The following is a 20,127-nucleotide window of genomic DNA, read 5'->3' on the forward strand; positions in this document are numbered from 1 at the left end:
ATTAAACCAAAAAGTTTGCGGTTAATTAAAACTGCCCATTATTATCACCAAGGAAAACAGCGGCTTCATACAAAACTATTCTGAAATCAGTGTGTTGGTGATAAAAGGAGAGAAGGTGGAGGTGTTAACAGGGCACTGTCTCACTGTTTCCTCTGACCCTGTAAATCTGTATTAGTCCTCCACACGATTTCCCTCTGATGTCTGAAGCGGGACTCTGGCTGTCAAACAGCCCGGCTACCAGTCACGCGGCGCCGTCCTCTCCTTGCGCACGCCCGCTCTTATTACTTAGATCCATCATGTAAATTGTTTAATGTCTCGTGTCACGGCGAACGCACACATTTCGTTTTATACCGACAGACTTTCAGAGTTTTGCCTTTTTTTTCTTCTTTTTCTTTTTTTTTTCAACATTCAGTCATGCAGCGTCACCGCTCCCGGTAGACTGCAGGGTTATCAGCCTATCTCCGTTGTCGATCAAAGCAGCGACGTCATAATTAGACCATCAAATGAATAGTTCTCCTTTTGTGTGAGGGCCAACAGGAACATGGCGCCCTGAGGAGGCCGACATGCAAAGTGTGGAAAGGATGATTAAATGCAGTGACATCCAACACAATCATACTATCACTAAGTATAACCAGACATCGCGTATATTTGAATACACTTTGAGCAATAGTGGAGCAAAAGATATTTCACAAAAAATATCCTATGTTACGATATATTAATGAGAGATTCCAACCGCTGAACTCGACGGAAACGCCTGGTGAAGCTCGAATAAAGCTCCCGTTTTCGTCTATACGCTGGTCCAGTTTGAGGGAGATGACCGTGTCAATTTGATCTTATTCTTGGTGTCACTTTTTTTTTTGAGGATATTTCGAAGTAAGTGTCGTTTATTTATTTATTTTCCATCCACATTATCAAACTGATTAACTGTAATGAAAAAAAAACAAAAAACATTTTTTGTTTGCTGTATTAGTGATCCTTTTCAAAAAAGTATTTCACGGTAGCCTACACTTCAACTAAACCTGCACAGTATGTATAAAGTACTTCACGCATGAGTGTATTTCTCCTCCGCCGCGACCACACAATTAATCCGGTGTCCTCTGCACTCCACTAATAAGAGAGGAGGATTCTACATTTCGGAAGTCGCTCTCCGCTGTCAAACTCTCATTTATTATGTTCGCTTTACATGAGAAGCCGGCCTGCCCCGATGCATTTTCAGTCTGGGGATTCCTGGCGCTGCCCTCCGCCATCGCAATGATTTTTCACAAGCTTCACGGGAATGTTATTTGGAGTCGTGCTCCTGATGCCATAAATTATTCGGAGACTAGCAGACCAAACGAAAAGAAAGAAGATCTTTTTCTCTACAGAAAACTGTGGATAAAAGGGTTACTATAAATACCACCTACAACTGGACTGTTTGAACTTAGATTCGTCCTTCTAATGAAACAAATAATGACGCTTACTGTTCATGGTGTTTTTTTAAAATAATAATGAGGTATTAACGTGTTATTATCTTAAATGTCAATCCGAAAAAAACAAACATATTTTACCAATAATATCAATTAGCAATCATTTCCTAAACCTCAACTCACTTACTTATGTGGCCTTCCGTCAAATGTAATTTTTCTTGTATATTTGTATCTTTTGAAATTTTACATACATAAGATATTATTATTCTGCGATTCGTTTTCTTGTCTCGCTGATAATGGCTAAAGTTATTGCCTATTACTTTCCGAAACACAACAAAAATAGAGTTGTTTTTGTGTTTGTACCCTGTTATGCAGCCAGCCCCTTTTCTTGCATGACATAAATACGTTGTGTGTTTCCGATGTGAGATAACGGTTCATACCCCCCACCCATATACACACTGTTGTGTGTGTGTGTGTCAGGAGCGGCCTGGGTCCTTGAGGAAGTTTCAGTTCAGTAAACAGGAAGGTAAAAAAACTCCCCATTTCATTTTTCATCAACTTCCTCCTTTTAATGATGATATCGGACCCCCCCCCCCCCCCCCAAACACACACACACACACACACACACACACACACACACACACACACACACACACACGGGACGGGACATGTCACCCGTGACACAAATGTAGTTCCTTTTCTTGTCGGGATAAGTGAGGGAGGCTGTGACAGGGGAAGGCACAGCAGCAGCTCTTGTATGGGCTCCTTTGTTTTTGCTGTGTGTCATCTGTTTCCCGTTTATGTACACAGGGCAGTTCCAGCCTGCAGAGCCGCTTCTCCTCTGCATTATGTTGTATTATGTGCATTATGTGTACGGGCTTGCTGCTCCTTTGAACCTGTCGAGGCTGTCAGATGCGCTGAGTTTGGCTTTACAGTCTGTGTGTTGGTGATGATGAGTGGGGGTGAGTAACGAATGCGACCGGCCCTTTTTTTTCCACTGCATTGCAAAGGTGTGTTTGTCTGTGTGTGAGAGAGTCACAGGCTCTGTGTGGGAGTAAGTGGGGTGTGTTTTGTTGTATTTGGTGGGTTTATTGGCAGGGCATGAGAGAGTTGAGGGAAAGAGAGGTGAGTGACCCGGGCATGGGAATACCCTGTGTGTTTATACACAAACCACCGGTGTGTAGAGCTCTACAGCCGAATCATTTGAGGCAAGTTCGTCAAATGTTGACTGCTGCTACTTATGTTCACACGGAGACCGTTTTGTAAGAACTGGAGACGGGGACATTGTGAAGCCTAGTCTATTTAAAAACGCAAATAACCTATTCTCTTTCCCCTGCAGTCACACGCAATGACACACACACACACACACACACACATTGCTGGCTCTGAACTATTTCCCCCTTTCTCCGTCGCTTCTCCTGTGATTGCTTTACGTTTAAATCGGCATTTGCGAAGCCCTTAATGTCTTCTGCATACTGATAGGGGTGAACCGCGCGGCCACGCCTCATGAATAATGCATGAGTACGAGTCACCGAGAGGTCAGCAGACAGGCGCGAGCATGCGCAGAAGAGGAAAGCAGGCTCAGCATCACACTTCCCCTGCGTGTGTGTTTGCTTCAACAGCATGGAAGAAAATATTTAACATGTGGGTGCTTTTATTGATCCGTCTGTGTTCTTCATTTCCGGGTCATGAAGGGAGGGATGTTTTCCTCAGACAAACTCACAACTTCCACTATCTCAATCAATGCTGGCTGGGTAAATAACTCGAACTTCAACCAAGTCAAGCACCAAAAAAGGAAGGGAGACGCGCACGCCTGTATGAATTCGACTAAAGCGCCCCCCCCCCCCCCCCCAAAAAAAAAAAGACTGTCGAGCTTTGATTGGGTTATCATTTTAAAAGTAATTGCAGTGAATAGTAAGTCTTTATCAGTGCCGCTTTCTGAGAGCGGGAATAAAGCCTGGATAAGACCAGAATAGGCTTTGTTTGCCTTGGCGATGGGTTATGACAAGCCGATAACCTTGCAAATATTTAAAGTTATCCAGGTCATGGGTGTGTAGGCCTACAGTGTTTATACAGTATTTCAGGTGATGCCGAGTTGACTTGTACGGTTGGATAATACACCCTCACTCACAACAGATCGAGTATATATGTACATATATATATATATATATATATATATATATATATATATATATATATATATATATATATATATATATATATATATATATATATATAAGAGAGAGAGAGAGAGAGAGAGAGAGAGATTCAGAGTCTCTTTTACAAAGGGGTTCTGGTCAAGACAGCAGCATGAAAAGTTTTACATAAACGAAGAAACAACAACTTCAATCAAACAACGACACATTTCTCACACAAAAACATAAACAAGCAATTGCCAAAATATATCAAGACAGTGTTTGCATGTATGTTCAGCTAGGACATGCGTATTCACTGGTCACATGGGCTTTCATTATATTTCCATACTTCAAATAAATCAAATAATCCACCATAGGTGTCGTGACAGTTATTCATTTGTAAGCTTACTACTATGGCGGTTGTGTCAGAAAAGGTATACAATAATAATACGTACTATTATTGGGTAGGTTTCATGATCTATTTTGTAATTGCAGTTGTAGTTGTAGTCACAGTAGAGTGGAAGGTAGGTTAGTGACTATAGAAGCAGCTGTAGGCTATGTATCATTTTTCTGTCCTGAAAGCCCCCCCCCCCAAAAAAAACCCCATCAATGAATGACTTTTAACCATATTCAGATTCTACTTTAATGCTGGTCCATGGCGTCAGTGTGTATCACAGGGTGTATTTCTCTCGCGCCGCCACCAGAGCCCGCTTCAGACCAGTCGGACAGCGAGAGCCCCCACGAGCCCCACTCTGCTCCTGCCTCCAGCCCAGCACGCGCCCCCCGTCCTTTTGAATCCTAACCGACGATAACCTGTGACAACCTCCCGTCTCTGTTAAAATATACACCTGTCAGAGCTGTCCCCGTGTTCTGCACTTGATGAATGATGAGTGTACGGAAACACACAAGTATCCTCCTCAGTTTGAGGCACGGACAGGAAGATAAAAAAGCCATTTTCAGGAGGCGCTGTCGATTCATTTTCTACCTTTTCCTCCTCGCGGTTCTTAGCCGGAGAAAGGTCAAGCTAACTCCCTAAACCAACCAGCTAAACAACAACAGGGCGCTCTCATTAACTGGACAGCACGTGAGTTCAAACCTAGCACACTGTCTCTGCTCCTCTCTTCCCTTTTTCCCTCTCGCTTCCTGCCCGAGGCGATGCAGGAGGAGCGAGAACCCAGGGGTTATTATCAAGAGAACAGCCTGGCTGGATGTCCAAGCTAACAGCCAGCCTGTAGCACAAGGTTCACGGAGTTGAAGGGTCAAAAGTTCACCGTCGTGCGTGAGTTCCGCCCTCGCCTCTCCTCACTCATTGGACTCCAGTCTAGCTGTATGTCAAAGACAAAAAGGAGGGAGTAAGAGGAGCAGAGGCCGGGAGGGGGTACAGATGAGAGAAATGATAGCAGAGGCAAAGGAGAGGTGAAGGCCTGACCTTCCCTTCCCTTCCTCGGTAACAAAAGCAAAGCTCCTCCTGCCGCCGCAATGTAGAGAGGCAGACAGAGAGAAAGATTAAGGGAGAAGAAAGACAGGAAAAATGGAGGGGGTGAAGGTGGTGGAGGCAGGGCGGAAGGTATTCGGTGACATGGTGGTGGGTGGGTGAGTGAGTGGGTGGATGTCTGGGGGGGTGCAGGTGTTGCACACTTTGTTAACACCGGCTAACATTTGTATTTCATATAGAGTCACTTTCTTTTCAGAGATGATTGTTATTGTAGTTTTTTTTATGTATGGGCAAAAAATACTTTACAAATTAAAAATTGCTACCCCCATTTTAAGTACATAAAGAAGCTGTTTTTAGAGGAAAATAAGAACTCTGAACACTGTTTGAAGCTAGAAATGTGGCAGGGTCCGCCACATATAAACACAGTAAAACGGTATTGTTAATTGTGTTGTCCTCTATGGTCAGTCGTGATAATACGTGTTGATCAAAAAACTAAAAACTAGTCCTTTTCGAACTTCCTTTCGAACATAATTATAAAAATGCATCTCATGTTCATATCAGAAGCAAACGTTCATAGTAAGTGACTAACCTGCCCTATGTGTGTGTGTGTGTGTGTGTGTGTGTGTGTGTGTGTGTGTGTGTGTGAGTGTGTGTGTGACCATAGATTAGTGGGTGTAAAGTGGTGGTTTCATGCTTGGGTCTAGCAGCTATTTATAAATCCCCAGACCATGTTGGAGAGGGAGTTTAGCAAAGCAGAGCTCTTCCTCTCCTCAGCCTTATCAACAAACCCTGTCAAAAAATAAACCCTTATCTGACTCCCCATCCATAAAATATTACTCTCCTTATCTGATTTTTCCACTGCAAGACGAATGTCTGGCCTCCTTTACTTTTCTAGCTGAGAGGAATGAGCCTCGAACCACTTTCCTGCTGCTATCCATTCCTCTGAATGCTTTCTTTCTTTCTTTCTTTCTTTCTTTCTTTCTTTCTTTCTTTTTCTTTGCCCTCTAAATATTTAACAGCAGTAGAAGATATTGCTATGAATTTGTAAAGAAATCGTAGGCTGTTTTTTTTCTCGAGATATAAATAATACTAAATAATAATGACCTATAATTTGTGGATTTAAAAAACTACCCCAATCTAAACCATAATACAGATTCGACTTGTTTCATCGTAATTGCTGTTGAACGATTTGAAAATTATGAATTTAAAATGTTCATGAAATAAGCGGTCTACAGAGAGAGCAGTTTAGAGCTCTCCGTATTGTAATAATCTCCAAACTCCTTAGCCTGTGTGTTGTGGCTTTGTTTTACCTCAAACATTCTGAACTCCAAATCGTTTACTCTCCCATTGAACAGCAGCGTTTGGACATATATTGTTGGAGCCGTGCTTTACGATTAAATAGGGAGGGGGCAGAGGAGAAAACATGAGTCGCAGCAGAGGAGCAAAATGATAATGCAGTATATAAATAACCCACTTATTGACGTAAACACGCTGGCCTGGATTGGCACGGCTCTGCCTGGCCCGTAGTCATCCCAATATCGCCAAAAAGGAATACGGTAATGGCTGAATAACGACGTTACAGAGTCCTTCTTTCGACAAAGGTTCATCCAGAGTTCACTAAATTAATTAAATTTAGGTTGGAGCGCGCGCGCCTGTCGGTCGTGAATTTTAATATTCTGCACAATTTGCGCATGCTTGGTCCAAAACGTCGCACATCAATATAGCTCTCTATATCGTCATGTATAGATGCAACATGTAGGGTTCTCACAAAAATCACGATGCAAAAAGAAATCACCTGTTTCTGTAGCTGACGTGTAAGTGATAAAATGTGAAATTCAATGGAAGTAATAGTAGTGAAATGATAGGGAGAAGTGTGGACATATGGCTGCAGTTAACTGGATAAAAATCCATCCAGAGAGTCGAATAACATCAATATAAATCCACCTGATACCTCTGTGCCTGATCTCCGCGCGGCTCCAAGCCTCTTAAGCAAAATCAGATCGTTTGTTTGTGCGGACTCACTGCAATACAACACATGTATGAGACTCTGAAGGGATGGTGCGGTTCTGCTGCGGGTTCGCATGTCAGCGTTCGCGGCGGTGTCATTTGTATTTATTCAACAAAAGGATAAGGAGAAATGATCCTGGAAGAAAGAAAAATCTGTGTGAGAGAGAAAGAAAAGGACCCCCCTCCCTCCTTCACATCTACTGACCATTTTTCTTCAAAGTAATGACTCCAACTCAATTTAGTATGACGGAAAAGGAGGGAAAGAGAGAGACACACACAGAGAGAGAGAGAGAGAGAGAGAGAGAGAGAGAGAAAGGCTGAAGAACAAAATGACAGAAAGAGGGAATGAGAGAGAGAGAGAGAGAGGGAGAGAGAGAGAGAGAGAGAGGTGGAAATGGCAGAAAGAAAGAGTGTGGGAAGGGGGAGGGGGTGAGGGAGGAAGAGAGAAAGAGAGAGAGAGAGAGGCTGTGCTCGGGGTGAAAGGGAGGTCAGCGCGTCTCACCAATATTAAAATGTGTACCGGGGACGCGGGGTGACACGCCTCGCCCGTTAAACAAAGAGTGTGCCAAACTGGTAGATTAATTTGAAAACTTGAGTCCATGCACACACACACAACACTTAATGCCTTAAAGAGCCCACAGTCTCCACAGCAGCCCTGCTCGGTCTCCCTCAGCCCCAAACCGCTCGCTCCAACACCGGGAAACACTGGGAACGGCCACCGGTGAAGGGGTTTTCCTCTGCCATGTGAAGCCGATTCGGTCGGGGTTTTACGCACGGAGCGCGCGATACTGGTGTCGCATCGTTACGGTGACGTGTTGATTTATTTTCGCTGGATTATCACCTTTAAAAATTGGCTCCAACTAACCCATGTCATTGCGTTTACTAATCACGAATTCTTCAACGGAGACCGGAGTGTGTGCGTCTCCGCGCGTGTGCCTGCGTGCGTGCATGTGAGCGGGGGTGTCCGCGGAAATGACAGCTTGACTTTTTTTTTGTAGATACACCGAAGAATCCCGAAGAGGTCAAAAACCTGTGGCGTCGGAGGAAAAGAGAGAGGGGGACTGAGGTGTATATGTTGAAGTAGGAAGGCTTGTCTTTATGGAGAAAAAAGGAAAAAGAGGGGAACGCAGCTGCCGATATGTTGGAGATGTAAAAAAGAAGAAGAACAGGATGAGAAGAAGCAAATATCATAATGATAAGAGGAGGAAGAATGGCTGAAATCGATCTGACGACGACGGCAGAAAGAAGAGGCGGATCCGCGAGCTAAAGAGGAGTGAGTACACAAAAAACAGAAATCGCCTTGTAGAAGACGGAGCTGCCTCATTTGCATATCATTGTGTGTGTGTGTGTGTGTGTGTGTGTGTGTGTGTGTGTGTGTGTCCGCTTTCTTGCTCGCACCTCGTGTGTATGTGGCAGGTGCTCTGCCCGTGCTGTGAGGAAGGGGATGCTCACGTGTTGCAGGAACTGCCGCAGAACCCCCTCCTCACAATCCTCCTCTTCCTCCCTTTCCCAAAACACTTTAGTTTACAAGACTTTATCAATTCTTATTGATGAATCGATGATCGATTAAAGGCTGCGCACGTCACACCACGTGTATTGGAACAGTGTGTTTCCCTATTGCAAGCCCAGTTTCCCTTCCTGTGCCTTCTCTATAACTGCTTCATTAGCTAGCCCGATTAACCCACTCGGGGCTGCGTGACGTCAGAGTGACGATGATTTAGGTTTAGCTGTTTTCCTCTTCTAGTCAACCAGACGTAGCTTATGGTTATATGTTCAAATGTTAGAGAGATACATGAATTCAGAGTTCTTCAATTGTTTTTCTAGTGGTGCGATTTTCCGCAGAAGGACGCATGTCATATCACTGTACGTTTGCTTTGTCTCCTTTACGCCCGTGCGCGAACAATATTTCATACTTAAACAAGAGTCGGAAAATGCCGGTGTCAGCTATCATTAACCAAGATGTAAATGGGCAAGGACACACACACACACACACACACACACACACACACACACACACACACACACACACTAATATGCCTAAATGGCGGAGGGTGAAGGCGAGGTCGTGGTCAGTGGAAGGTTATAGGTCACTCTGGACAACTTTCTCCCCAAATAGACTTACATTTAATTCAATACTTCTACACTATTCTCTATCTGATTGTCTTCAGTAGAGTAGATAGCACCATTTCAAAAGATTGCTTTGTCTAAAAATGCACACGTTGACTTTGTTTTGGCTCCAACAGTATCCGAAGTCCTCCGCTATTGTCTCACATGTGACACAGTTGTTCTGTTTTTGTATTGTGGTTTTTCTGAAATAATAAAGTGTGCGGACGAAGAGAGAATTCCTGCGATGGTTTTTACTCTTGCACAGCTTCGCTGAGGTCCTATCAGTTTGCATCCAGATGTGTGGTTTTCTGCTGTCGATCTCCAATCACAGTGTGTATGAAGCGTGTTTGCAACATGAGCCTGTATATAACAGCGGTGGTTTCGGCTGTTTATTTTCGCGTGCTGATTGCTAATGTGCTTTTTCTTTGATTAGAAGATGCCTGTGGAATCAAATGCTCCGATTCTACAGGGAGCGTTTGTTTCTTTTCATTGTCTGTGCTCCACCATCACAACGCTGCTAATGTTGTGCACACCCAGTGTGTGCTCAGCAGCCAGAATAGTCCAGATAAGCCACTTGCACATTTTAAGAAGCTGGTTTTCTGCCAAGTGTCGGCAATGAAAATGCACAGTTTTTCAACTGAAATGTTTGTAATTTAGGATTTCATATTCTTAGTCAAATGAAAGCCGGGATGTACACATACAACATACGTTCAGCAGGAAAACAGTCTGTGTTTGATGAGTGAGAGGATGTTTTGTGGATGTGAAGGGCAGAGCGGAGTGTTGGATCTCACTGCGCACAGATAACGTGAAGCAGTCGTTCTCTGTTATTTTGGACTCGTCTTTATTTTCTCCCTGCTGTTTATTTCTCTCAGTTTTACCTTCCACGCTGCGGGCTGCTGGTCTGCCTGCTGCACTGTGAAATTAATTTAGTCTTAGTCCGAGCCAAGCACCCAACTTCCAACACGTTTAGCAGACTACTCGCCACATGGAGGGGCAGGCCTCCGGAGCACTTCATTTTTTTCTCTCTCCGATACTTTGCATGACAATAACCAGGGAATGGGCCTCGAATTATTTTTCAAATTGCACAAAGGAGCAAAGACACATTTCTCTTTTTCTTCGTTGTCCCTACAGCTTTTTCAGCTTGGTAATATTTCAGAGCAGTGACAAGTCCGATCGCTGCAGAGAATGGGGCCGTTTAACCCTTCAATATGTTCACTTTAACTTTCTTATTGTGGCTGCATGCGAGTTCAGGCCTGCCATCGGCCCTCTGTTGATTTGTAATCCTTCAGGGTACAATTAAAAATGGATACCCTTAAAACTTAACGCGCTCTTTTTTATTAGAAGCTGGCTTAGAACGTTTATTCGGGTAGCATACGATATTTACTGCGTGAGTGGCCTGCAGGAGCTTCTAAGTCTTACCTTAATACTCGTGAAAAGGAATCCATTTTAGATCGAAATGTAATCCCAGTTTGTAGCAGAAGTAAAGGCAGAAACCGACCAGTCGGACGTTTTTGCAGCAGCAGCTCTGCCAACAACAAGTGAGTCTATGAGCTGCTGATGGGACAAACTTGTTAGAAAGGTCGTAAATTGTGTGGGGTACTTTAAAGTTATTTATTCACCCCGGCTCTCTTCCGCTCCTTGAATATTTTATTGCTTTTTATTTCACCTCCTCCCTTCAGAAACATTTCAACCTCCAGGAGGTTACTGTTTGAGCTTGTTGGTGTTTGAGCTTTAAACGGAATTGACCCGCAATAAAAGTCACATGTTTAAATCCAGATACGCTGACCTTTTCCACTCACTATATGTCATCCCCCCTCTCGCTATCTACCAGACCCTCTATCACATTCAGATATTACATCTAAACGTTCCAGCAGAGTTTTTATTTGTATCTTTCGAGCAGCTGACTTCAGTTTACACACCGTGATGATGTGTGTGGTTTTTCAGCTGGGCTGTCACAGCTAGTGAAGTGGCCCTTAGCTTTTTTGACAGGTTCGGATTTATAATATTTAAATAAACTAAACGCCAAGATGAAGGACTCAGTTTGTTTTGCGTATTTCCAAAGCACATTTTTAGCAAACGAGGCTGAGTGTAGGAACATTGAATACATGTGTTTAGTGTAATTTATTTTTGTTGATAAGACATCACACTATGTCTGTAATATGTGAGTCTAGTTTGTGTTTTCCGTTCCTTATCCTCTAAAAATCTCTGCGTTGGTGTGGGTCTTTGGTTGGCACATTGACCTCTACCTGTGGCCGGAAACAATAGGCTCCCGTTGAACTGAATGGCTGCTGCTGACAAACTTGACAGAGGGAGGGGAAGTGCTGCAGTCAGACTCAACACACCTTGATCGATACCTGAGATGACCCGCAGCAGAGCGGGAGGTCAAGGTGACAGAGATACGCCCATACCTGCGCAGATGAGAACAGAACAGAGACCACAGTGACGTTATAACACCGGAAAAAACTACTACTACTACTAATAATAATAATAATAATAATAATAATAATAATAAAAGAGCAGGAAATAAAAAAACAACAAACTGAAATAGATTATTATTATCCATAGATTACGTGCAGGTAGAAGGTGCCTCTCCCATCAGTCTGAAGAGCCTCCTCTCTGCTTTTGTTGTCCTGTGTGGTGATGTATGAGCAACTTTTGGAGGAAACAGAACAGCAATATTGCCTGCAGCAGGGCGGGAGTGTCCGTGTCACAAAATCAATGTGGGAACAGCGCACGGGCACAGGGGCAGAAAGAAATTAGGCCTACATGTAAAATATACCAGAAAACATGGTGCCATTCCCATATATTCGTTTTCATTTTTAATTGTTACTTGCTTTTCGCACAATTATCTTATTAAGGCTATGATTACGAAACGATAAAAAAAATTAATATAACGTGTTAAATGTAGACTAGATTAGAACAAAATACATTTTATTCAAAGCGGCTTAAATTAATGAGTGTTAATGTTTTTGGTTTTAATTTAATATTTATCTGTGATAGATAGATAGATAGATAGATAGATAGATAGATAGATAGATAGATAGATAGATAGATAGATAGATAGATAGATAGATAGGGATGGCAGGTCGTTGTGTGTGGGGGTTAGACGACTTTTTAATTCAGTTAAAGCAGAGTTTTGGAGACTGAATGCTATTCATTTACCAAAGTGAAGGGACATTTATTCATTTATTCATCGGTCCATCCATTCCTCAGTCAGATCACTGGGAACATTTTTGATAGAACCGTGGTTCCCGTGTGCCAAGCGATTTGTCTTTTCTTTCATTAAATTGTGTTCATTCTGTTAGAACGGTCCACGGCCGGAGCTGCCAAGATTTCTCCATTTCTTTTTCTTTAAGATAATTACAGCTGTACTCTTAGTTCAATTACGTGTGGGTATTACGTGGATTGAAAACTTTAGGAATATTGTGATTTTGAATGAATAAACAATCTGTCTTTATAAATAAGCCTGCATAAAAAGGAGAGCGGTCGGAGAGGCCTGAACTCTCTTTACAGTAAAATATTAATGTTGATTTATCCGAGATACATTTTAAAAATAACAATAATCTAATCAGAAATAATATTTTACAATTCCCGGGGCATATGTGATTTTTCCCCCTCTCCTTCGTCATTAAAAACGCTTAAAAATGGTGTACCGATAAGCAATCATTAACACAGTCCGTTAAAACAAAGAGAAAAGGCCTTTATTTTTATGGTCAAGAGTTATTTAATCCTTATTTAAAGCTGCAAATGGAAATATAATTTAAAAGTGTCTGTGGTGCAGCGCTTGTCCCTCGGCTCTCCATTTCCATCGGTTCTTTTATTTCACCTCCTTGTGTTATTTTCAAGTTAGCTCCTTAATCGTCGCCCTTGACTCACAGGAAGTGTTACAGCATTATAACTTCATTCCCCAGATCCTTACCAGCAGTGACGAGGTCAAGGGTCAGAGACTGTACAGATGGATGGAAATATTCCACTGTGGCTGCGACAGGGAGTTTATGAAAGCAATAATAGTGTATTGACGCGCCTCCAGAGAGCCACTGTCTTCTATATCTACCCTGTAGATCCGGATTTGTGTAAAAATCATTAAAACAATCACAAATTCGCTTCTAGGGGAGTATATAGTGGATTTATACACGACGGCAGCGATGGATCTAACACGGAGAGGAGAGGCCTTCAGCTGCTATTATTGAAGTTTATTCATCATAGATTTCTGCTTTATATCTGAATTCGTAAACGTGGAGCTGTGAAGATTCAAGAATGTGTCTCTTCTACGGATTTATTTTTCCTCTCAGCACAGACATGCGTCTGTTAATTAATTTTAGGACTTTATTGGTTGTTACTTGGTGTTTATTGTGTGGCTCAGGTCCCGCGTTGTGGGTCTAATCTCCTTCTAAGTGAAGAAAAGTCAAGCCAAGCTTTATGTTTTATTTTTTTCGATCAGTTTTAAAGGCTAACTCCGGGTTGAATTGGACTCTGTATTTATTATTTGTCTTGTTGAAAAATGATGCGATCGACTTTACTGTTCATCTACTAACTGGGGGGTTGGGTGTGTGCGTGTGTGTGTATGTGTGTGTGTGTGTGTGTGTGTGTGTCGGGGGGGGGGGGGGGGGGGATTTAGAGACAGTCAATTTTCTCGAAACAAAGGACTTGGATATCTCCATCATCTAGCCTGTGTGTCTTTGTTTACGTGCACACCTTTATACTCACTGATAACAGTACAGAAAGTGCACAACAGACTCAGTTTGATGGAGAAAACAGACACTCTTGTCACCGCAGGGTTGTGTGTGTTCCAGTATAATTTATGTTTTTTTTTTTTCATGTTATTTTTTTCTGGGTGTATTGTTTGATACTGATGAACGCACTCAGGATTAGTAGCAAGACAATTATACTGAAATTTAAAGGGGCTTCGCTGCAAAAATACTGTGCAGATGCTTGATTATGATCGTTGATACATTGCAGTGTACAACTTATTTCTGTGCGTCCTTACTCTGCGAAATGCAGATTTAAGTCCTTGTTTCGCTGTTTTCTGTCTGATTTACAGGCGGATTTAACCGTGAGACTGTGTCCTACTTGTTAGTGCGTTAGTACTGGACGTGGGCAATCAAGGCTGGGAAAACCTGCGGCACCTACAGTGAGCGTGTCGCGGGAGGAGAGAGGAATTCTCTCAAGGAGGAAAAACAAAGAGCTGTGTATCTGTTCAGTAATCATAGCTTAAGGGCAAAAGCAACCGCACAGTCGGGATCAGGCATATGGACTTACTATGCTAGTGATGTTAATATCGGAAACTGGAGGGAAATAAATCCTGCAAGGCAAAAGGCGGCCGTGGCTTAGGCTGAATTAGCATGCAAGGGGAGTTAAATGTGGAATGGGCGCCTGGTGGAGCAGTCCTGCTTAAAAAGAGGGAAACTACGCTACTAATGCAAAGGTCTGCTAGTGATTTAGGAGGCCGTGTAACCTGAATTAGTTGATGAATTTTCTATCGATCCTAAACAAGCCAGATTTATCTCTGACACGGTGCTGCTGCTGGGTGGCGGAGCAGCAGCCGGCCAGGCCAATCTCCCACTCCCAGTTATTAGCGATTTAAAGAGAACAGAAAAAAGAAAGAAAAGAAAGAAAGAAAGAAAAAAGCTTTGGCAAGCACGTCCCTACACACACACCCAAATATATACACAGAGGGTGGTGCAGGCGCCACTTTAAATCCCCCCCAGCGCTTTCTTTCTCCTGCTTCTTTTTTCTTTATTTTTCTATTTGAAGTTCGAGCCAGACGCGTAACAGGGGGAAAGGGTTCGTTTGCGCTGAGGGAGGACTTGTCATCTGTACTGTACTCTGTTGCTCGTGTGTGTCCATGCGCGCGCGCTCTTCGGCACGGCTTCAGATGGAGCGGAATGCATTTTGAGCGCGTCACACGCGCTTTGTTATTGTTGTGATTCTCTGCCTGCTTAGGATGGCATGCGTGCCGACATGTGGTGGAGAGATTCAGTGAGAGAAGTGGGCATGAGGAGAGAGACGGGAAGGGAGAGGGGAGAAGACTGTTAGATTGCGAATGCCCACAAACTGAGGCCATATGATGATGCGCGTGCGGGGGCCGTGTATATGCTTAATCCCATTTCCTTATCCGGGGTCCGTCCTGGAGGCGCGCCATTGGCCGGCTGCCGTCACGTGGCTTCTTAACTTTGTTCACTTGACAGAAAAGTAGGAGGGTTCAACGGAACAGGAATAACCGAAGAGTAAAGGGATGAGATATAAATTTTAGTTATATATTTTCCGAGTAGGTGCAATTCCACAAAAAGACTGAAATTAATGGCCATGAGCTCCTATTTGATCAACTCCAACTATGTGGACCCGAAGTTCCCACCGTGCGAGGAATACTCACAGAGCGACTATCTGCCCAGCCACTCTCCGGACTATTATAGCTCCCAGAGGCAAGAGCCTGCTGCTTTCCAACCGGACTCTCTCTACCACCACCATCAACACCACCCACAGCACCAGCAGCGAGCCGAGCCGCCCTACACGCCGTGCCAGCGTGCAGGGCAGCCCGCCTCGGTGGTGATGTCCCCTCGGGGTCATGTCCTTCCTCCGTCCGGACTGCAGACCACCCCCGTCCCGGAGCAGAGCCTCCGATGCGACTCGGTGACACCCAGCCCGCCTCCGCCTCAGTCTTGCGACCAAACGCCCCACAGCCAAAGCACTTCGTCTCCCGCAAGCACTCGTAAGGACCCCGTAGTGTACCCTTGGATGAAGAAAGTCCATGTAAACATCGGTAAGTGCTGCATGCAAACTTGTTTCTCTCTCTCCCCCTCTCTCTTTCGCTGCGCCTTTGTGCCTGCAGTTGAAACCATGCAGTCAGCTAGGTGTCCACCGTCACAATCTACGGCTTCCCCTCCCCGTGTTCTGTTAGAAGTAGAAGAGTAGCCCTTGGGTCAAGATTTACGATCGTCTGTTTGCAGGGCCAATATAATTACACCCTCCATAAATTTTTATTACACCTCTCCGCTGAGGTGCCTTTTGAAGTCTGATCTCCGGCTCGTCTGCTCTAATTCCTCGCCTTATGACAACTCCGACCGAGCCCATAAGTTAGCTTTTATGCTTTGGTAATTTGATTTTAAGTGGTCGGGTTGTATAAACGGTGTACTTTACTCTGTCGAGCCTTCCTTCCCCACACGTTGTTCCAGGGGAGCGAAAGTTTTATGGCAGCTGAAATATTCATGTTTATGGAGCCGGCCGTAAAACACTAATGCAAAAGCGAATAGCTCCAGTCTATCATGGCTCCTCTCTGGTGTTATAATAGACTTGCTGCCTATTGCGTATTGGAAGAACCGGAGCGCAAGTCCGCGCGGCGACCAAATGCCACTTTTGCAAAGTCACCGTAATGCCTCCGTTGCACCGGGCTGGTTACTCGGTAAGGAAAGTCTTTCTTGCGTTGTTTTCCTTTGCACGGTTATTCATGATGTCATGCCCCCATCACCGCGCTCCACCGCAGCATGTTTTGTGCTGTCCGGTTTTAATTTTGCGGAATTGTTGAATCATTACTCAGTCGGCCATTCAGTGCCGTCGTGTAGCTGCTGCACCGCTACCACCACCTTTATTCTCAACCTGTTTACGCAAGACAGACAATGCTGCCGTCCTTGTTCTCAGTCCGCGGCATCTGTGCAGTAGACCGTAGAAAGAAAAGCTGTTGCTTTTATGTATTTATGTTTTCTGCTAGTCGTTGTCGTGCGTATGCATACGTGCCAGAACCGCAGCAGTTCTTCAGCCTTTGAACGCGGCAGTAGCCCCGATTTGCTTTTAAATCACAACATTTGGACACCAGTGTCAGGCTGGCTGTGCTGGGAGGATTCGCACCGCCGCAGGGCCTAAAAAGACACCTGACAACGTGTGTTCACTGAAAATGCAAAGTGTAGTGTTAAACAAACACGCTCAGCTGCAGCGGCTCGCTTGAAAGATAAGAACGAGATTGGTTGTAGAATGAAAGAGGATTGCAATCACTACAGGCTCTGCCAAGGTTACAGCCATTTTGTTTTCTCTCGCAGGAGGTCCGACCGCGGAGCCATGGCTTATGTCTCTTCGATGCATTCCCATAATGTTTTTCTCCTGATGTCGTGTTTTCAGTTTTGCACGTTATCACTAAGCAAGATATGAAAAAAAAAAAAAACTCTGTATCATTTATATAAGCGACCATTGTAACGACACTTCACTGGTATAATCTCAAAGCCAGCTGAGGATTTGTAACAGCGTGCAATTACTATTATTATTATTATACTTCTTCTTCTTCTTCTTCTTCTTCTTCTTCTTATTATTATTATTATCATTATCGTTGTTGTTGTTGTTGTTGTGTTTATTTGCAGGAGATTTTGTTGTGATTGCTATATTTGCCACGTTAATGTTGTGATGATCATTTATCCCCGTTGTTCTCCCACAGTGAGTCCAAACTACACAGGGGGTGAGCCGAAGCGCTCTCGGACGGCCTACACCCGTCAGCAGGTCCTGGAGCTCGAGAAGGAGTTCCACTACAACCGGTACCTGACGCGCAGGCGCAGGGTGGAGATCGCGCACACGCTATGCCTGTCAGAGCGGCAGATTAAGATCTGGTTCCAGAACCGGAGGATGAAGTGGAAGAAGGACCACAAGCTGCCCAACACTAAGGTCCGCTCCGGGACAAACAACACAAACTCCCAGGCTATTACCGGCTCCCAAAACCGCTCCGGACCCCTATAGCCCGCTTCTTTGACTCTTCGTCTGATTTTGGCCCTTCCTTTCCTTCCCTGTCTCCCAACCTGAAAGCCGAAGAGGCAGCCCCGCTTCTAACCACCAGAGCCAGCACTTTGGACCGGAATAACGCCTTTGCTCTGGAGGGAAGGAGATTTGTCATTTGCGGCTTGTTTGGCCCTGATCTGTGCTGATGTTACACACCATGATATGACGTTATGACGTGGGAGGGGTGGAGGGGGAGTTTTCCCATTCATAAAAAATGTAATGATCAAAAGTAGGCAAAGGATGAGACTGAAGAACTGCGAAAATGATTCTGCCGCTTCTTTGCTATTATTCCTTCTTCTCTCTCTCTCTGTCTCCCTGCTTTTTATATTTCTGCCTTTTTATACTCCTCTCTCTCTTCCTCCACACGACAGAGCATAAGACGGTAGGCTGACGATAATGTGCCCGCGTGCGTGTGGTTTCTCTCCTCCTTTTTTTTTTATCCGACACTTTTTTGGTGAAGATGGATCCTCGTTTTCATCTTTAATCATGCCAAACTCGGGGCCCATTTGTCATGTTTACTCTGTGGGTACAAAGCAAAGGGGTGAACCGCGGCTCTGCCCATTACCCCCCTGCAACCCCCATCACCCGAACCACTACCCCCCCAGCCTCCCACCAAACTCTCTCTCTCTCACACACACACACACACACACGCGCGCGCGCGCGCGTCCATGCTCTGTCCGTCCTTATAGTACTCTAACATCAAATATAACCTCCAGTATGAGCCAACACGACACCAGGCAATTATAAATGTTGTTTTTTTTGTTTTGTTTAACGACAAAATATAGCTTTTTAAATTTTGATTATAGTTATTTTTGAATTCAGTGTTGATTGTAAAATGATTCTTTATGCTGTTATTGCTGAGAATGACATGGAGCGTTTATGTTGTCCGTTGATTGTTCATTTTGTGATGTTGTATACAGGGAAACAGACTGACAGGGTGATTCAAGTGAAAAGTTAAATTAAAGTATTTTCCACCAAACAGGGTTTATACAGCTGCCTAGACAAAGGACACTAACACCCAAACCAAAATCTGGTACTAATAGCTCATGAACACATTATAAACGCAGCACTATACAATGTACTACCTATTACCTCAGTTGTACTGATATATATATTTTTATTTTTTTGGTCATCTTATTTTTTATTGCTCGTTTAATGAAGTGACAGCTTTTCGAGCTTTTATATTTTTGAAATTGTGTGACGAGTTATTATAATTATTATTATTACTTGCAATACAAAAAAGCGCTATTCACTTCTTGTATGTGGAAAATTTAAAAAAAAGTGTAATTTAATAATAAGCAATTGTTCTGGCCAGGGACATTCAGAAAAATAAGGAGCCTTTTCTTGCATGTATGAATGGTGTTGATTTATGTTTCTATCGTTTCCTCTTTGTCTCTCTTTCCTCCGCACATTAAATGCGCGCACACTTTGCTTTCCCTCCTCTCTCTGTTCTGTCACCTTGTGCCACTCGTTTAGATATTTTATTCTTTATGTGTTTTTTAATTGATGTTATTTTATTTACATTCCAAAGATCCGTTTCTATCCGTTTCGTTACTGATGATGATGATGATGATGATGATAACAATGATGGTATTGTTGAACATGTGTTACCTCCTCCGATATGTAAGTTGCTCCTTTCTCTGCTTATGCTCCTTCAGTGTCTACCTTCCCATTATTTGTAAATAGCTCATAGAAATTTAAATAAATGGATAAACAAGTCATGTCTTCCACCCGTTTCTCTCTCTTCTCTTACACTTCGGATTTGTTCCTTTCTTCCAAAATGACATTACTAACCTACTAAAAAATGTCAGAGTCAAGAAGTTAGGAGTTATGTCAGCGTTCATGAAATCATCCAGTTTGAATTAATAATGAAAATGCAAAAAAAAAAAAAATCTAATATTTTTTTATTTTTCATTTTTTAGATTAGCTTTGAAATGTAGCATTTTGATGTGAAATAATTCCCTTTTTGTCTCCACAGCGTTTTTGAAAAGGGCAGAACTCTCCCTCCTCGCTCCTCTCGTCGAGGTTTCGCTGTGAAGGATGCATTTAAAGCGTCCATTCAGCCGCTCCCACATGCACACACAATAAATAATTTCATTTAATTTCAGTGTTGGTTTTGCCTACAAACGCACAACGACCTGTCTGGAGAAATCAGCAGGCTGCTATGATTAATCTCTCCCGGCCGTGAGTGATCTTGGTACATTACGTCCTGTAATCTCGTTTTAAATCACAAACCGTCTCTCCGTTTCACTCTCGTTCTCCCGTTAATTTAACGGCTGCTCAG

The 20,127-nt window shown here is 43.5% G+C and overlaps 2 protein-coding genes across 9 annotated transcripts in view; both read left to right on the forward strand.

Moving 5' to 3' along the window:
• The window catches only part of hoxb3a (homeobox B3a), an 89,967-nt gene that overhangs the window by 26,104 nt on the left and 43,736 nt on the right, over positions 1-20,127 (forward strand). For 2 of the 8 annotated variants that reach the window (XM_030406662.1, XM_030406660.1), the window contains exon 2: positions 7,982-8,256. The exons of 2 other annotated variants lie outside the window; for them this stretch is intronic. The gene's annotated coding sequence lies outside the window, so the exon portion shown is untranslated. Of the gene's footprint in view, positions 1-2,213; positions 2,369-7,504; positions 8,257-20,127 lie in introns of those variants that run through there. 4 more of the 8 variants (XM_030406661.1, XM_030406663.1, XM_030406666.1 and 1 more) reach the window with 4 other exon arrangements.
• hoxb4a (homeobox B4a) lies at positions 13,719-19,562 on the forward strand. Its single transcript, XM_030406681.1, has 2 exons — positions 13,719-15,849; positions 17,509-19,562. The coding sequence occupies exons 1-2, from the start codon at positions 15,390-15,392 to the stop codon at positions 17,802-17,804; spliced, it is 756 nt and encodes a 251-aa protein (XP_030262541.1). The 5' UTR covers positions 13,719-15,389; the 3' UTR covers positions 17,805-19,562.

Source organism: Sparus aurata, chromosome 23, assembly GCF_900880675.1.
Source record: "Sparus aurata chromosome 23, fSpaAur1.1, whole genome shotgun sequence".
NCBI lineage: Eukaryota > Metazoa > Chordata > Actinopteri > Spariformes > Sparidae > Sparus > Sparus aurata.